Source organism: Agelaius phoeniceus (assembly GCF_051311805.1).
Source record: "Agelaius phoeniceus isolate bAgePho1 chromosome W unlocalized genomic scaffold, bAgePho1.hap1 SUPER_W_unloc_2, whole genome shotgun sequence".
Lineage (NCBI taxonomy): Eukaryota > Metazoa > Chordata > Aves > Passeriformes > Icteridae > Agelaius > Agelaius phoeniceus.
In genome coordinates, this window is record NW_027509867.1 from 8,972,333 (window position 1) to 8,989,457 (window position 17,125).

A 17,125-nucleotide genomic window follows, 5' to 3' on the forward strand; every position below is an offset into this window, starting at 1 on the left:
CCACATCCCAGAGCCCATCCCGGGAAGAGCCCTGAGCAATGAGGGAGGGACAGGATCTGCCTGGCCAGGGGCTGGGGCTCAGGCCTTGGCCCTTTGCATTCCTGAAACACATCCAAGTCTGCTCAGCACCAGAGACACCTTTCCCTTGTTTGTCCCCACCTGTCATCACTGCCTTCAGTGTTCTGCTCTACCTGGAACCTGGGGACACTTTCTCAGTTGTGTCCCTGACAAGGATCTCTTAAAAGTACAAGAAACTTCAGGTTTCAACGTAGCTGAGTTCTTGAGGGCTTTGTGACATCACTGAGGTAGTTGTGACATCACACAGCTGTCTGTGACATCACAAAGTAGGATATGAGGCCATAGACCAGATTCTGCCATCATAGAGGGTGGCTCTGTGGCATCAGAGAGTGGGTTGTGAGATCACCAGGTAGCTGTGAAACATCATAGAGTGGGCTGTGACATCACAGAAAAGACTACGATATCACAGAGTGACTTTGTGACATCACAATCTTCTCTGACATCATAGCACTGCTGTATGACATTACAGGGTGACATAACAAAGATAGCTCTGTGATATCACAGGATCTGTGTGACATCACAAGGGCAGTGTGACATCATAGAGAAGGCTGTGGTATATATCCCAGGGGGCTGTATGACATCACAGGGCCTGTGTGACATCAAAGGGAATGTTTGAGGTCACTGAGGAGGTCAATCCACCCCAGCCTCCCCTCACAGTTTACCTCAGAAAAGTCCAACACTGCTTGTGCACAGTGAGGTCCCCTGTCCCCCTGGGTCCCCAAACTAGTGTCACAAGGATCATGATTGTGACACTGAGAGGCCCCATCAAACCAAGTGTCCATTGTGACACTGTGGGGCCTCATGGAACTGTGGAGACCATTGTGAAACTTTGGGGTGTCAAGGAACCAAGGGGCCATTGTGACACTGCAAGACCCCATGGAGCCAAAGTTCTACTGTGACACTGAGGGGACTCATGGAATCATGGAGACCATTTTTATGCTATGTGGGCTAATGGAATAGGCAAAGTATTGAGAGACTGTGAGATCTCATGGAACCTGTGAGACCATGGTGACCCTGGGGGTGCCCACAGAACCAAGAGGACCATTGTGATACTGTGGGGCGTCATGAAACCAAGAGGCCTTTGAGACACTGCGGGGCCTCCTGTCATCAATGGTGCATTGTGACACTGTGGAGCCAAAGGACACCATTGTGACACTGCCAACCCCCAGGGTCCAAAGGTCCATTGTGACATTGCAGGATCATGGAACAGAGGAGTCCCGTGACATTGTGGGAAGCCTCTGTGCTTTGCTTCCTATGGGAAAGAACTGTCCTGTTTCTCCAGTCACCCATGGCTGAGATTGGGATTCCACCTCCAAAATTCCCTATATCCAAAGACTGCTCCCAGACAAAATCTGCCATTCCTGACAAGTCTGAATGGCCTTGGCCTACTGAGGCTCTCACCTGCCTTCCAAACACTGGGGCTCTCTGCTTTCCTTCCTATGGAAAAGAACTGTCCTTCTCATCCACGTGCCCATGGCCAGAATTGGGATTTCCACCTCCAACACTGCCTTACTGTGAGAGACTGAAGGAGATTGTTGGCTCAAAACATTTCATGTGTGGGGGAGGAAGGGGCAGGTCCAGCCCTGCCCTGCCCTGGAACCCCAGCCCTGCCCTGCCCTGGAACCCCAATCCCCCCAGAGCCTCTATCCCAGCCCAGCAGTGGCTGCCAGTCCCTGGCACAGCACAGGCCATGCTCCACAGCCACCTTTGCAGCCCCAGCCCAGCTCCTGAGGGACCAAATGAGCCCAAGCCCTACCTGGGGGAAGGGCCCAGGGAGACCAAGGGGTATTGAAGGCTGACCACAAGGCAAGCACACATCTTGACCCTGCATCCTCTTGGAATTTCTATCTGAACAATGCTGGAATCCAGGAGTTGGTAGCTGTGTGTGCCTCTCTGCATCTTTTTTGTCTTTCTCTCTTTCTGTGTCTTCTTCTGTTTCTGTGCTCCTGTAAATTCTTATTAACACTAAATTGAACAGGCTTAGAGTTTGTGAAGTTGAATGGGCCAAGTCAATGCTTTGAGAAGTGTTTTTTTTGATTGAATATCTGTTGTAGTTTGACATTAGAAGAATTTTAAAAAGTGATACTTAACTTTTTGTGTAACTGACAATCTGTTAAACCACTGAGATACTGAACTTGCCTCTGTGAAATACAAATGTTAAAGATGAAAAAACCCAGGAGCCTCCTCTTTCTTTTCCAGTCAACAAAGAAGCAGCGGGCACTGGCCCCAGCCCCCATCTCAACCAAACCCAACCAAACCAAACCAAACCAAACCAAACCAAACCAAACCAAACCAAGCAACCCTGCCATGGGCTGAGCCCCTTCCCCCCTCCCCAGCGCCCCCTCCCCATTGGCCCCATTCTGACCAAACCAAACCCCAACAGCTCCCAAACAGGAAAACAAAAGAGGCTACAAAATCCCAACCAGAACAAAGCCAGCCACAGCTATTAAAATCTCACCATGAAGTCCCCTCTCCCCAACACAACTCAAACCAAAAACCCCTACAACCTACCACCCGTACAAAATAACCCTACAACTAAAAACTTAAACACAGTAAAAACCCCAAAACCAACCATAAAACCAATCCTAACAGAACCCAACCACAACTTCCAGCACAAGTTACTGGCAGGTCAAGTGTTAATCCTTTCAATACCTCATTGCTCCATCGAGTAAATGAAAAAAACAAAATACCAGAATATAAAAAAATATATAAAACCATCAAAGTCAGTAAAGGAGAAATTAAATCCCAAATAAAAAAAGAAAAAATATCTTAATCTTAAAACTAAAATCCTCTTGTAAACTATAATGAAAAAACTCTTTTTCTTTTTAACACAAAAAACTTTTTTAAAAAATTACAATTAATATAAAAAAAAACCCTCCATACTAAAATAAACAAATGTTAAAATAACTGTAATTTCATCAAAAGTTTAAACAGCAGGGAGAAAATCCAAGTAATCCTGTATCCACAAGAGGAGATCTCTATTCCCAGAGATAAAAATAATTTTAAAAGCAAAAAATAGAAACTTTTACCCTTAAAGAACTCATCTTTAAAACAATACCCCATAAGTTGACATGGCCCATCTACAAGCTGTAAAAAAGCTTGTAGCAATAAAAACAACTTCACAATAACAAAGTTCCCCAGACAATTGTTATCCGTGACAGAATTAAGAACAACAACAAAAAAAATTTTCTTCTTGTAAAAAAATCTCCATAACATTAACAAAAAAAACTTCTCTCCTAAAGTAAACTAAAAAAAGACTATTCTTGAAATAGTAAACGAACTAGAAATTTTAAGTTTACTTACTTTACATTGTCAGTACAAAGAAAAAGTTATCAAGAAAAAAAACTGTTCTAAAGGGTTTATTTTAATTCTTACTACTTTTTTTCTTTTTCAATTTACTTTTAATAAAAATCTCTCTATACCCTTTTAAAATGTTAGGCCTACTTTACCTTTCCCGTAATCCTATCTCACAACAAAATAAATACATAAATAATTAACCGACACTAAAACTCACCATACTCATCAATACATTAATTAGGAAATCTCAATATTAGAAAAATCTTAAATTAACAAACTAAAACCACTACAATGCCATAATAAACCATTTGCCAAAGTTTCTGTGATTTTCTATATTTGCCAGTAGTGCCTGTTTTGTTCTTTTCAGCTCCTGAGAATCTTTGTTGGTATTTCTCCAGGGAGTCAAACTCAGAGCACATAAACAATTGTAATTCCTTTTAAATGTCTCCTTGAGAGAATTGTTTGGGGGATGGGGGTCAGGGCTTGTCTGTGCTGCTTGGCCCAGCCCAGGCAGGGCTTTCCCAGCCACATTCCACACTCCATTGCCCAGCTGGAGCCGCTGGTGCCTCTGAGTTGTGCTGCCCCAGCCCCAGGGACGCTCTCCTTGTCTGCCCTTTCCCCCACGGTCTCTGGGCAGGGATGGCCTCAGTGGGGGCTGCTGACATCCTCAGCAACTTGGAGGCTGCTGCTGAATTTCACTGCTCCAGAGGCTTGTTCAGCCTTCAGCTCCTCAGTGCAGGAATTCAGTGTCCCAGGGCTCATTAACATTCAGAACACCTGAACAAGCCAAGCCTCTGGGAATCATTTGATTTTAATTCTCAAATCCTTTGTGGTTAAGTAGATCTCAGTAGTGTATTGAAACTGAATACATGATATTTAAAAAGACAGCGAGAAAAGATTTTGTAAGGCCTGTTTATTTTTGTTTCCCTGTTAATACATTGATATGTGCAGTCTCCAATTGACACTGAATCCAAGTACCTCCTCATGCAGTTTGAATGGATATGAAAATCAAGACCCTTCATGGCTGACAATCAATCAGAGTCTGTCCCTACCCCCACCCCACCATTTCCCCCATCCAAGCCCTGGCACTCAGAGCAGCCTTGTGCAAATCTGAGCTCCCTCCAGCCCAGGCTGCTCCTGCAGCTTTCAGCTCCTTGGCTCCAACTCCCACCTGCTTTCCTTGCAGAAGGAGCTGCCCGAGACACAGAGGGATGTTCATTTCTTGTCAGCCAACAAAGCCAAGGGAAGGCACAGCTCCATCGAATGCAAAAGTCATTCCTCTGCTGGATATTAAATGCCTTGCACAGGTGCTGGCCCTGCCCCACAAGGCCTGGCCTGAGTCCTGCCCCTGCACGCTCAGCCAGGCTGAGATGGACACTGATGGTTTCTGGGCCAGGCTCTCGGAGCCCAGCCCAGCTCCCTGCAAGCTCTGCCAGCTGCCCTGAGCTCTGGGCAGCACCAAGGGCCTCTCTGAGCCCAGCCCAGCCCAGCCGGCTCTGGCCCCACAGCTCTGCTCAGCCCAGGCTGCTCTGGCCACTGGCCCCACGGCCTCAGCCCCTGCCAAGGCCACAGCAGCAGCTGCAGCTGCCACAGGACTCAGCCCCAGCCATGGGGGAAGGTGCTGGGCCAAGGCCAAAGGAGGCTCCCTGGCTGCCCTGCTCCCCTCGGCCTGAGGTGCTGAGAGCTCTGCAGCCCCTGCTGCCATCCCATCTGCCCAGGGCAGCACAAGAGCCCCGGCCTTGGGGCCCTCAAGAGCTGCTCCTGCTCCAGGCCCAGGGCCCATGCCAAAGCTGGGGCAGCCACAAAGCTGTGCCCATTTCTGTTCATTGCTGCTCTCATGGGGATGGATCCTCTGCCACTTGGAGGTTGATGATGAATTTTCCTACTCCGGAGGCCTCTTCTTTCTTGAGCTCTTCTTCCTGCCCTGGGCTCACAACCAGCCCAAATCGCTGGCCATGCCCTGCCCCTGATCCCCACGGCCTCTCCTGTTTCCTTCATCCCTGCATTGCCAGGGACTTTCTGGGACAGGGGAGCTCTGCTATGGGGATGGAGGGAGGTGCAAGTGCCAACACTGGAGTGGGAACCACAACTCATCAGGTTTATGTCCTTTGGGGGTCAGGAACTGGTGAGACTCAGAGGCACAGAAACCATAGTTGAAGAAGACACAGTTTAGTAACAATCATACTCTTCCCTGAGCTATGCACAATGTCCCAGCAGCATATGAGGAGTCCACCACCCACAAGTGATTTACATCCTAAAATTAATTTTAGACAAACGTGGTCCTGTAATAGATATAAACACAATTAAGTTCTTGTATCAGGATGCTCATCCTGGAGTGGGGACAAAGCAGCTCCAACAATTCCTTGGCACAGGGATTTGCAAAGCTGTCAGTGGTGGATGGAGAAGGGAGGTCAGGCTGCTCTTGGTGCTGAGGAAATGCTGAAAGCAGCCTGACTCATTTCATCTCCTCCTGTCCTGGCTGATCTCCCCTCTTTCCCCTTCCACCCAGTGGCTTTTGTCTCCCACCAGGCCCCCGGTGAAGAGCCTGGCTCTGTGTTCTCCATCCCCTCCTCGCTGGCACTGCCAGGCTGGGATGAGGAGCCCCTCAGCCTTCCCTGCTCTGGGCTGGACAAGCCCAGCTCCCTCAGCCTCTGCTCACAGCCCAAGGGCTCCAGTCCCACCTTGGAGGCCCTTCCCAGACCCTGCTCCAGCTGCCAGACATCTTTCCTGCCCTGGGCAACCCAAGCCAGGCCACAGTGACCTGGAGAATCCCCGTCCTTGATGTCCTGGTCACACAGCCCTGGCCCCTTGTCCCCATGTCAGGCTCTGGGGTGGATCCTGTGGAACATCCTTTGGTGGAGGCTGTGGCTCCAGGTGGGCCGGGGGGATCCCAGGGGACAGGGACCCCGCTGGGCATGGACAGCATTGGACTTGTTGGGAGAAACTGTGAGGGGGAGCTGGGGCCGAGTGACCAACCCAGTGACCTGACACAGCCCTGCTGGGATGTCACACAGCCCCTCTGGGATGTCACAGCCTGCTCTGTGATGTCACAGCCCATTCTCTAAGGTCACACAGCTGGCTCTGTGATGTCACAGAGATAGTCTATGATGCCATAGTTGAGCAATGACCTCACATCCCCCACTCTGTGATGTCATATCCCACTCTGTGACCTCATGTCACCAGATGATCAATTGTCTACACCAGGTGAGCTCACACCTGGAGCTTGTTCTCCACATCCCCAGGCCTATGGAAACCACACAAGGCCCATTGTGTCAGAAGGGGAACTGGAAGTTCAGCAGCCTCAGGGTCCTGCCAGCTCAGCCAGGCCCACTGGAACATTGGGGTCCACGAGCACCAGGGACCACCAGAGAGACCCCCAGGACAGAAGAACACATGGGTAAAGGGGAGGGGGGAATATGTTAATGATTTTGGGGAAATGATTATCATTTGTATGTTTAGTCCAGGACAATCAATGAATGTGTGTGCAAAATACAGAATATAAACAGAAACTTTCCTGTACTCAGCATGCATGGCTTTGGCAGGAGCTCTCCCCCATGCATCCAGCTGAATAAAGAATGCTGCTTTTTAATGCTACACTGGGGTTAAAAAGAGTTTTCTGTTTTATTGAATTTTTGGTGACACTCCCACTGCCAAGGAAAGCTCTGTCTGCTGCTGTTCACAAACAGAGAAGGGCTGGGGGCAGATGTGGGGCTCGGAGGCTGCCTGGGGCACAGTGACCATGAAATAATCAAGTTTTCAATGTTCTGTGAAAGAAGGAGGGGCAGCAACAAAACCTCTACACTGGAATTAGGAAGGGGCAGACTTTGGCCTGTTTAGGATGCTGATTTGGGGAGTACCAAATTGGGTACTGATTTTTTTAAAGAGAAACAGCCCTTAAAAACAAAGAGGGCTGGGAAGGATGGACACATTTCAAGAAAGTAATCTTAAGGGGGAAGGAGCTGCCTGTCCCAGTGTGGCAAAAGATGAGCTGGTGAGGAAAATGACTGTCCTGGCTCCACATGGAGATTTAGTGGGAAGTCAAGGGGAAAACAGACTGACAACTCAGGAAGTGTTTAAGGATGTCATTAGGTTATGCAGAAAGAAAAGTTGAGAGTTGAAAACTCAATCAGAACTTAACCTATATGCTTCTGTAAAAAAATAAAAATGTTTTATAAAAAAATTTATAGCAAAAGGAGGGAGAAGGAGAACCTCCACTCTTCATTGGATGGAATGGGGAATATAGTAACTAAAGATAAGGAAAAGGCTGAGCTACTTAACACCTTGTTTGTTTCAATTTTCAATATTAGGACAGGCTGTCCTCAGGACAAGTGTTCTCCTGAGCTGGTAGATAGGCACAGGGAGCAGAACAGCCCCCTGGAATCCAGGAGGAAGCAGCTGCTGACCTGCTGAGCCACTCAGATGCTCACAGGTGTATGGGATCAGATGGGATCCATCCCAGGGAGATGAGGGAGCTGTGGATGAGCTCCCCAAGCTGCTCTCCATCATTTACCATCAGTCCTGGCTCAGCAGGGAGGGCCCAGAGCACTGGAGGTGCCAGTGTGAGCCCATGCCCAGGAAGGGCTGGAAGGAGGAGCTGGGGAACTCCAGGCCTGTCAGCCTGACCTGGGTGCCTGGCAAGGTTATGGAACAGATCACCTTGAGTGCCATCACAGGGCACCCACAGGATGGCCCAGGGATCAGAGCCAGCCAGCTCAGTGGATTTAGGGGTGGCAGGTCCTGCCTGACCAACCTGGTCTCCTTTTATGCCCAGGTGACCCACCTGTGCATGTGGGAAAGGCTGTGGATGTTGTGTGCCTGGACTCCAGCAGAGCCTTTGACTCTGTCTCTGACAGCATTCCCTGGAAAAGCTGCAGCCCACGGCTTGGGCAGGTTCCCTCCTGGCTGGGAGATTTAAGAGCTGGCTGGAGGCTGGGCCCAGAGAGTGGTGGGGATGGTGCTGCACCCAGCTGGTGTCCAGGCACTGGTGCTGTCCCCAGGGATCTGTGCTGGGCCCAGTCCTGTTTAATATCTTCACTGATGATCTGGGTGAGGGGATCGAGTGCAGCATTCACAAACTGCAGATGGCACCAAGCTGGGTGTGAGTGTGGATCTGCTGGAGGGCAGGACAAGAAGACCCAGCCTTAAGCTGCACCAGGGGAGGCTCAGGCTGGACAATAGGAAGGAGTTCTTCACAGAAAGGGTGAGTGGGAACTGGAATGGGCTGGCCAGGGGGGAGGTGGCAGAGTCACTGTCCCTCTCCAGTGGCACTCAGTGGCACGGTCTGGGTGACAAGGCAGTATTAGGGCATTGGTTGGACTTGATGATCCCAAAGGTCTTTTCCAGCCTATTTGATTCTGTCATTCTGTGATGACTGGGACACTCTGGGGCCATTGTGACACTGCAGGGCCTTGTGGAACTAAGAGGACCATGGTGACACCGTGCAGCCCCACAGAACCAGGGCTCCATTGTGGTGCTGTGGGGCCAAATGGACCCAGGGAGTGCCCCGTGACACTCTGGGTCCTCGTGGAACCACAGAGGCCATTGTGACACTGCAGGGCCTCGTGGAACCAAGGGGTTTCACCATTTTGACACTGCAAAACCAAGGGGACCATTGGGAGACTGCAGGGCCCAGTGGAACCAAGGGGCTGTTCTGACACTGCAGGGCCTCATGGCACTAAGGGGACATTGTGACACTGCAGGATCCTGTGTAACCAAGGGGCCACAGTGACACGATGGGGCCTCAAGGGATCTGGAAGAACGTTGTGACACTGTGTGGCCTTGTGGAAACAAGGAGTCCATTGTGACACTGAGGGGACTTGTGGAATCCCAGAGACCATGGTGACAGTGTGGGACCTCATGTGACCATGGGGCCATTGTGACACCCTGGGGCCCCATGGAACCAAGGGGCCACTGTGAAACTGCAGCACCAACGAGAACATTGTGACACTGTGAAGCCCCGTGGAACCAAGGAGTCCATTGTCACATTTTGGGACCCATGGAGCCAAGGAGAACATTGTTGCTCTGCATGGTCTCATGAAACCAAGGAGACCAGTGGGACAGTGCAGGGCCTGGTATAACCAAGAGGCCATTGTGACGCTGAGGGGCCCCTTGGAACCAAGGACTTCTTTGTAGATGTCACACCGCTGGATGTGAGTTTTGATCTGAGAGAACATAGGAGTGGTCTCCACAAGGACCTTGATAGGCTGGATCCGGGGGATGAATCCAACAAGGTGAGGTTTAACAAATCCAAATGCCAGGAGCTGATATTTGGCCCCAGTGCTACAGGCTGGGGACACACTTCCAGGACAGCAGCCAGGCAGAAAGGGACCTGCAGGGACTGATCGACAGCAGGCGTGACATGAAGCAGCAGTGTGCCCAGGTGGCCAAGAAGGCCAATGGCTCCTGGCCTGGATCAGGAATGGTGTGGCCAGCAGGAGCAGAGCTTCTAGTGTGCCAGTACTGATCTGCCCCCAGCTCTGCACACAGACATTGCTGCTGCAGCTCCAGAGAAGGGAACACAAGGGCATCTCCGGAAAAAACTTTGCTGGGAGATCCTTTAGTTTCTTTAAAGCCACATGGAGTGCAGCTCCTCACCAACACAATCTGTGGCCACAGGGAAGATGGAGAGAAACAAAATGAGAAATGGCAAAACCAATGGCTTTTCTTTGTGGACAATACTGAAAAACTGAAACATGGGGAAAAAAAGAATAAACCCACAACCAAACCCAAAAGAATTAAAAGGTGATTTATGTTACATGGCCTGTCCCTGCTGCAGCCCCGGCACTGCCACCCCCAGGGCTGTGCCCGGCCCCGAGAGCACTCAGGCCCTGCAGCAACACCAGGGCCACCAGGGCAGCGGGGCAGGGCCACGGCAGCAGCACTGGCAACACCAAGTGCTGCTGCTGCTGCTGCTGCTGGGCACAGCTGCTGGGCCAGCACTGATCTGCCCCAGCTCTGCACACAGACATTGCTGCTGCAGCTCCAGAGAAGGCAACAAAAGGGCATCTCTGCAGAAAACTCTGCTGGGAGATCCATTAGTTCATTTAAAGCCACCAAGAGCGCAGCCCCTCATTGACAGAACCTCTGGCCACGGGGAACTTCGAGAGTAACAAAATAAGAAATGGCACAAACAATGACATTTCTTTGTCGACAATATGGAAAAAGTAAAAGAAAGAAACAGAACCTCTGAAATGAGAACCCAAGAAATGTCAAAGATGATTTTTATTACAAGTGATTTGCAGAAAATAGCCAGCAGTTTAATGTTCCTGAAACCATCCAGTCATCAGTCTCCTCACTGCAGCCTTGAGCTCCTGGTTCCTCAGGCTGTAGATGAGGGGGTTCAGGGCTGGAGGCACCACCGAGTACAGAACAGACAGGGCCAGATCCAGTGATGGGGACGAGATGGAGGGGGGCTTGGTGTTGGAAAATGTGCCAGTGCTGAGGAACAGGGAGACCACAGCCAGGTGAGGGAGGCAGGTGGAAAAGGCTTTGTGCCGTCCCTGCTCAGAGGGGAACCTCAGCACAGCCCTGAAGATCTGCACATAGGAGAAAACAATGAACACAAAACAACCAAGAGCTAAGCAGATGGAAAACACAAGAAATCCCAATTTCCTGAGGTTGGAGTGTGAGCAGGAGAGCTTGAGGATTGAGGGGATTTCACAGAAGAACTGGCCCAGGGCATTGCCATGGCACAGGGGCAGGGAAAATGTATTGGCTGTGTGCATGAGAGCATTGAGAAAGGCACTGGCCCAGGCAGCTGCTGCCATGTGGGCACAAGCTCTGCTGCCCAGGAGGGTCCCGTAGTGCAGGGGTTTGCAGATGGACACGTAGCGGTCGTAGCACATGATGGTCAGGAGGGAAAACTCTGCTCCAGTAAAGAACACAAAGAAAAAGAGCTGTGCAGCACATCCAGTGTAGGAGATGTTGCTGGTGTCCCAGAGGGAATTGTGCATGGCTTTGGGGACAGTGGTGCAGATGGAGCCCAGGTCAGCGAGGGCCAGGTTGAGCAGGAAGAAGAACATGGGCGTGTGCAGGTGGTGGCCGCAGGCTACGGCGCTGATGATGAGGCCGTTGCCCAGGAGGGCAGCCAGGGAGATGCCCAGCAAGAGGCAGAAGTGCAGGAGCTGCAGCTGCCGCGTGTCTGCCAATGCCAACAGGAGGAAGTGCCTGATGGAGCTGCTGTTGGACATTTGTGATGTCTTGGCATGGGGATCTGTAAGAAAAGTAATCATGGAATAGTTGGGTTTGGAGAGGACTTGAAATATCCCAGCAGAGGCTGGGGACACTTTCCCCCCACTGCCTGCCCAGGGCTCTGCTGCCTGGAGCTGTCCCTGCCAGCAGCTGCTTCCCTGTGCCCAGGGCTGGGCCCTGCCAGTGCTGCCAGAGCCCAGCCCAGCCCTGGAGGCTCAGCTCTGCCCTGCAGAGCCCTCCCAGCTCAGACACTGCCCAGGGGCAGCTCTGGCTTGGTTGCCATCAGAGCAACCCTGAGGAGGCTGGAAAAGCAACACTGATGCTGCCTGTGAGGGGCCCTGTGGTGATTTCTATAACCTGAACTGGGAGAAGAATATCTATGTGCAGTTTCCCATCCCAGCAACCCAGAGCAGTAGAATAAAAAAGCAGGATTTTCCCCTTTATGCAGCCCCTGCCTCACTGTGCACCCTGTATAATCTACTTGGAAATGTTCTGCAGTTAAATGCCATGCTGGGAGCAGTCCTGAACAATGCAGCATCCTCCCCACACAAGGAGAACACTTCCAAGCCTCACCAGCTGTCTCCTGCCACCCAGATCTTGTCCCCCAATGCTGGGAGCAGCTGCCAGGGCTGGCTGAGAGCTGTCCCTGGCAGGCAGCAGAGTCCCTGCCCCAGCACAGCGCCCTGGGCTGCAGGACCCTGCTCTGCAGGACAGCCCTGGGCACCCCTGGCTGCTCTGCACAAGAGACAAGCAGAGAATGGACTCACAGGCTCTGCAGGCATTGGCATGTTCCAGCTTGAGCAGATGGCTCCAGGAGCTGCAGCTGCATTGTCCTGCAGCCAGAGGTTCCTGTGCCAAGGGCTGGCAGTGATTGTGCCCCAGGCACTTCTCAGCCCCTTCCCAGCCCTGACTGATTGAAGCTCTCTGTGCCTCTGGGCTGTGCCCGTGCTGGCTGCAGGCAGTGCCCCAGCCCTGCTGGGCTGGCACAAGAGCTGCTCATCCAGAGAAATGTGCTTTTGAAGCTCTTCTTGGTGACCAGAAGCTGCCTCTGTGCCAGGAGCCCAGCCCAGCTCAGCAGCACAGACACAGCACAAGGACTTTAATCAGCCTCTGGGGCTTTGTGCTCAGGCCCTGAACATCAGTCCCTGAGAGGGAGGTCAAGAAACCTCTGCAGAACTCCAAGGCAGAATCCAACTCCAAAGTTTCTTGGACTTTTAATGGGTCCCAGTGAGGGACACGACTGAGCAAGTGTCCCCAGGCCCCAGGCAGAGCAGAGAACTGCAGGCAGTGATGACAGGTGGGGACAAAGAGAAGCCAAGTCTTGGTGCCCTGGGGCACAGCAGGGTCTGTGCCACCAAGGGCTGGGAGGAGACACCTTGTCCTGAGGCCCTGGGGCCTCCTGGCACAGCCCCAGCCAGGCTGGGCACTGTCAGCCCCTTGTGCTGCCCTCAGCATCCCCCCCTAGCCCACATCCCAGTGGCCTCAAGGATCTGCTGCAAGGAGTCCCTGGGGAGCCTTGCTCAGCAATGGCCCTGGGGGCTCCTTCATGCTCCCTGCAGGGACTGCAGCTTTTTCAAAGGACTTTGGCTTTGGCTTTTGCCTTGGAGTCTCTGAGAGCTTTGTGCAATCATGGCCTCCAATTATCTGCTGTAATTAGTCCCTAGAGATTCTCTGCTGGTTGCAGCATTGATTGTGACTCATTAATACTTCAGGGTACTTAAGTTTTTTAAGCTACTTCCTCTTTCCCTTTTGATACAGACTCTATGAGAAAGATTGTGCATTTACAGGTTCCAATTATCTGCTTAATGAGTCCCTGGAGAGCCGTTATCAGTAACAACATTCAGTGGGCTCATTAATGCTTCAAGGTACTTCAGTTATTTTAAGCTACTTGGGGTTTCCCTTTTGATAGAGACTCTGTGAGAGGTTTGTGCAATCATGGCCCCGATTATCTGCTTTAATGAGTCCCTGGAGAGCTTTGTACTGACACTCAGTGGGGCTCAGTAATGCTTTGAGCTTCTCAAATTTTTTAAGGTAGTTTGGAATTTCCTTTCTACATTGAGACTCTGAGACGTTTTTGGTCAATCCTGGCCTCCAATTCTCTCCTCCAAGGAGTCCATGAGGAGCCTGTGTTGGGGATGGACCTCAGTGGGACCCATTCATGCTTTGAGACACTTTGGGGTTTTCTTCTGACTTTGACTCCTGGAAAGGTTTGTGCAATCTCCTCTCTGGCCCTGAGGTTCAAGGGCTCAGCTCCAAATGCACCACAGGGCTCATCAGGAAGCAACAAATCCTGACAAACCATGGCTCTGCCTTCATTTCCCTCTGCTCTAATGCAGTTTATCAGGAATGTATCTGGAGTGATTTTGGTTTGCTAATTTGAGATTTCTCAGCCAATGCATCTATTAGTGCAGTGGGATCAGTGTTGGCTAATTACCATTGCACTCACTGGAATATATTTACTCATTTCCTGCTGTGAGATAGGATTAGGAGAAAGGCAAAGTAGGCTCAAAATTTTAAAAGGGTATATAGAAAAGTTTATTACCAGTAAAAAGAAGAAAGAGTAATAAGAATCTGAACACTTCTTCTCTCCCTACAACCTTTTCTTTCTTACTGACAATGCAAGGAGACAAAACCTGAAAGTTTCAGTCAGTTTACACCATCTAGAACAGCCTTTCTTCAGTTCACTTAGGCAGAGGAGTCTCTCTTTCATGCTATGGAGACTTCTCCATAAGAAAAATGTTCGCTCGTGGCTCTCAATTCCCACGAAGAGCAGCTGCCCAGAAAATCTGCAATTGTGAAGTCCCTCCCATTTTTCACAGCTTTCCCCACAGCTGTGTTTATGGGCCACGTCAGCTTATGGGGTATGAGTTTAAAGATGAGCTGTTCAAGAGCAAAGAATCTCTTCATCTATTTCTGAAATCATCTTCCTCTCTGAGAACAGAGATCTTCTCTCCATGAGGGCGCAGGATCTCATTACTCTTCTCTCTTTCTCTGTTGAAACTTCTCATGGGATCACAGCTACTTCAACATTTGCCTACTTTAGCATGGAGGTTTTTGCTGAACAACTCATCTACCCATATTTTCAATTAGTTATAGGGGAAAAGAGAGTCTGATGTATCAATTACATCCTTCCCCATAGCTTTACAAGAGGATTTCAGCCCCAAGATCAAGGCATCTCCTCATCCCTCCCATCTGGGACTCAACTTCCCCTTCACTGACCTCGGTATCTTCATGTTGCTCTTCTCTGTGCCTGCACGGTGTCCTTTTCTCTCACTGGAGGGAGGATGGAAGCACTGAAAGAGTTCATATCTCACCCGGGGCCTGCAGATGGTTCCGTGCCCCCGGCCGGGCTCGGTGCTTGCGGCCGGAGCTGTTTTACGATGGAGGTTTCTGCAGCGGCTGCGCTGGGGCTGTGTCAGGATGGGCCGCGCTGGGGCAGGGCCAGGATCTCAGCAGCCAGGCCAGAGCACAGCAGCAGCACGGCCGGGGGCCGATGGCTTCTCCTGCCCCTGCCCAGGGCTTGCGGCTGAAGCCCAAGGGCGGCAGAATCTTGGCCGAGCCGGCCCGGCCCGGGGCTGCTCCTGGGGCCCGGTGGATCCTGGCTGGGCCCGGGCTGGCGGCGGGGCAGGGCTCAGCAGGGCCCAGATGTTCCCAACTGCAGCCATGGCCCGGCCCGGCCTCGGCCCCGCGGCCTCCCCTGCCCTGCCCGGCAGCCGATGGGGCCTGGCGGGGTCCCTGGGAAGGGGCCCGGCCCCATGGCAGGAGCCGCCCGGCCTTGCTGGAACCCTGGATGCTGAGACATTTTAACTTTCTCTGCTGAACGGCACAGACCTGCAAGAGAACACTGCATTTGACCTGAGGCTGTGGAGAAGGCTTCCAAAATTGATCAATAGCATTGGGATTATGGGTGTGTAGTTGGTTAGAAGTGTATAATATCACAGAAAAATCTTAAGACTTTGGGGTTTTAGAAGATAATAATAAATATGAAGCCAGATGGAGGTTTTAGGGTGAAGACAGCTTGTTCTTCTTTACCTTCTTCCTTCTTCTTCACCTTCTTCTTCCTTCTTCTTCATGGGTTTGGGTGGTATTTTGTAATTGAACATAAAAGTCTGCATTGCAGGCTTCAAATGATCAATTATTGGGTTAAAAGGGAAAATAATTTAGGTACCTTTTCTTAATTGGATAGTTTAGCCTTAAAAGACCTTGTAACAAGAGATAGTTTGCCATTTTGTACCCTGCTAATGAAAGAGTGCAGAACTCACGGCCTTAAGAATGTAACATGGGTAAGAAACAATAAACACCTGAGTCTGAACACGTCCTGTCATCTCAAGTGCCTTCAATCCTGAGCCAAAGAGAAATAGAAAAAGCAAGCAGGGAACCCACATGGCCCACCCTGGCTGAGATGGGGAGCTGGGCTGGCCTTGTTACCTCTGTGCCAGCCAGAAGGGAAAGAGACCCTCCCAGGCTTTCTCATCTTTAACATGTGTCTTCACAGAGGTGTGTACAGTTTCCTTACTGGTTTAACAGATTGTCAATTCTCAAAGATAATTACTCAGTGGTTTTTTGTCAGACGTGGAGGAAACTGCTAGCAGCTTCTCTTCGAACATCATTTCCATGATGCCAAACCCTCACAACAGCACAGAGCCAAGAGCTCCTTTGTCCATATATAGTGCATATGTGCCCAAGTCCTCAAAAACGCTTCTTGGGAGATCTCTGGGCCCTTTCCAAGTTTTTTTCAACTGAAAGCATTCAGCTCAGAGTCTAAGAAAATCACCAGAGGACACGGCCAGCCTGACCTGTCTGTCCTTGCTACTGTTGTCTGGGACCAATCTTTGGAAATATGGAATTTGGGAAGCCAAATTCTAATTTTGGCCATGGACCCTGGACATGAAGGTTGGTTCTTTTCCATAGGAAGGAAGGAACAGAGCCCCAGTGTTTGCCAGGCAGAAGAGAGTGACCACCAGAGGACAAGGCCAGCCAGAAGCGGCAGTTTTTTTTCTGAGAGAAACCCTTGCATATAGGAAAATTTTTTGAGAGAATACCAATTTTGGCAATGGACATTTAAAAAGAGGGACAGTTCTTTCCACAGCAAGGAAAGCACGGAGCCCCAGTGCTCCAGGAGCTGATGAGAGGCATTCCTTGACATCCCCACATCAGCCAGACCTGTCAGGTGGCCCTGGGAGGCCAAGCCAGCCAGGCCTGTTCCATGTTCCCTCACTTCCATGGGGCCCCACAGTGTCCCAATGGTCCCTTCCTTCCCTGAGCCCCTGAGGTGCCATAATGCCCCCTCGGTGACACCAGGCCCTGAAGGGTCCCAATAGTCTCCATGGTTCCATCAGGCCCCACAGAGCCATAATGGTCTCTGGGTTCCATGAAGCCCCACTGGGTCACCATGGCTCCTTGGTTCCATGGGCTCCAGTGGTGCCACAAGGATCCCCTTGGTTCCATGAGGTCTCCACAGTGTCCCAGTGATCTCCATGGGAAGGGAAGGACCCAGCCCCAGTGTTGCAGGGACAGCCACCAGAGGCCAAGGCCAGCCAGGCTTGATGGTACTGGCAGA

The 17,125-nt window shown here is 50.9% G+C and overlaps 2 protein-coding genes across 2 annotated transcripts in view; one reads left to right on the forward strand and one right to left on the reverse strand.

Moving 5' to 3' along the window:
• Positions 1–17,125, forward strand: part of LOC143692713 (uncharacterized) — a 452,855-nt gene that overhangs the window by 68,995 nt on the left and 366,735 nt on the right. The window lies entirely within an intron of this gene.
• LOC143692603 (olfactory receptor 14J1-like) lies at positions 10,632–11,564 on the reverse strand. Its single transcript, XM_077172854.1, has one exon. The coding sequence runs from the start codon at positions 11,562–11,564 to the stop codon at positions 10,632–10,634; it is 933 nt and encodes a 310-aa protein (XP_077028969.1).

Excerpts from the sequence above, each read along its gene's own strand:
- LOC143692603 (XM_077172854.1), bottom strand. The coding sequence starts at position 11,564 with ATGTCCAACAGCAGCTCCATCAGGCACTTCCTCCTGTTGGCATTGGCA.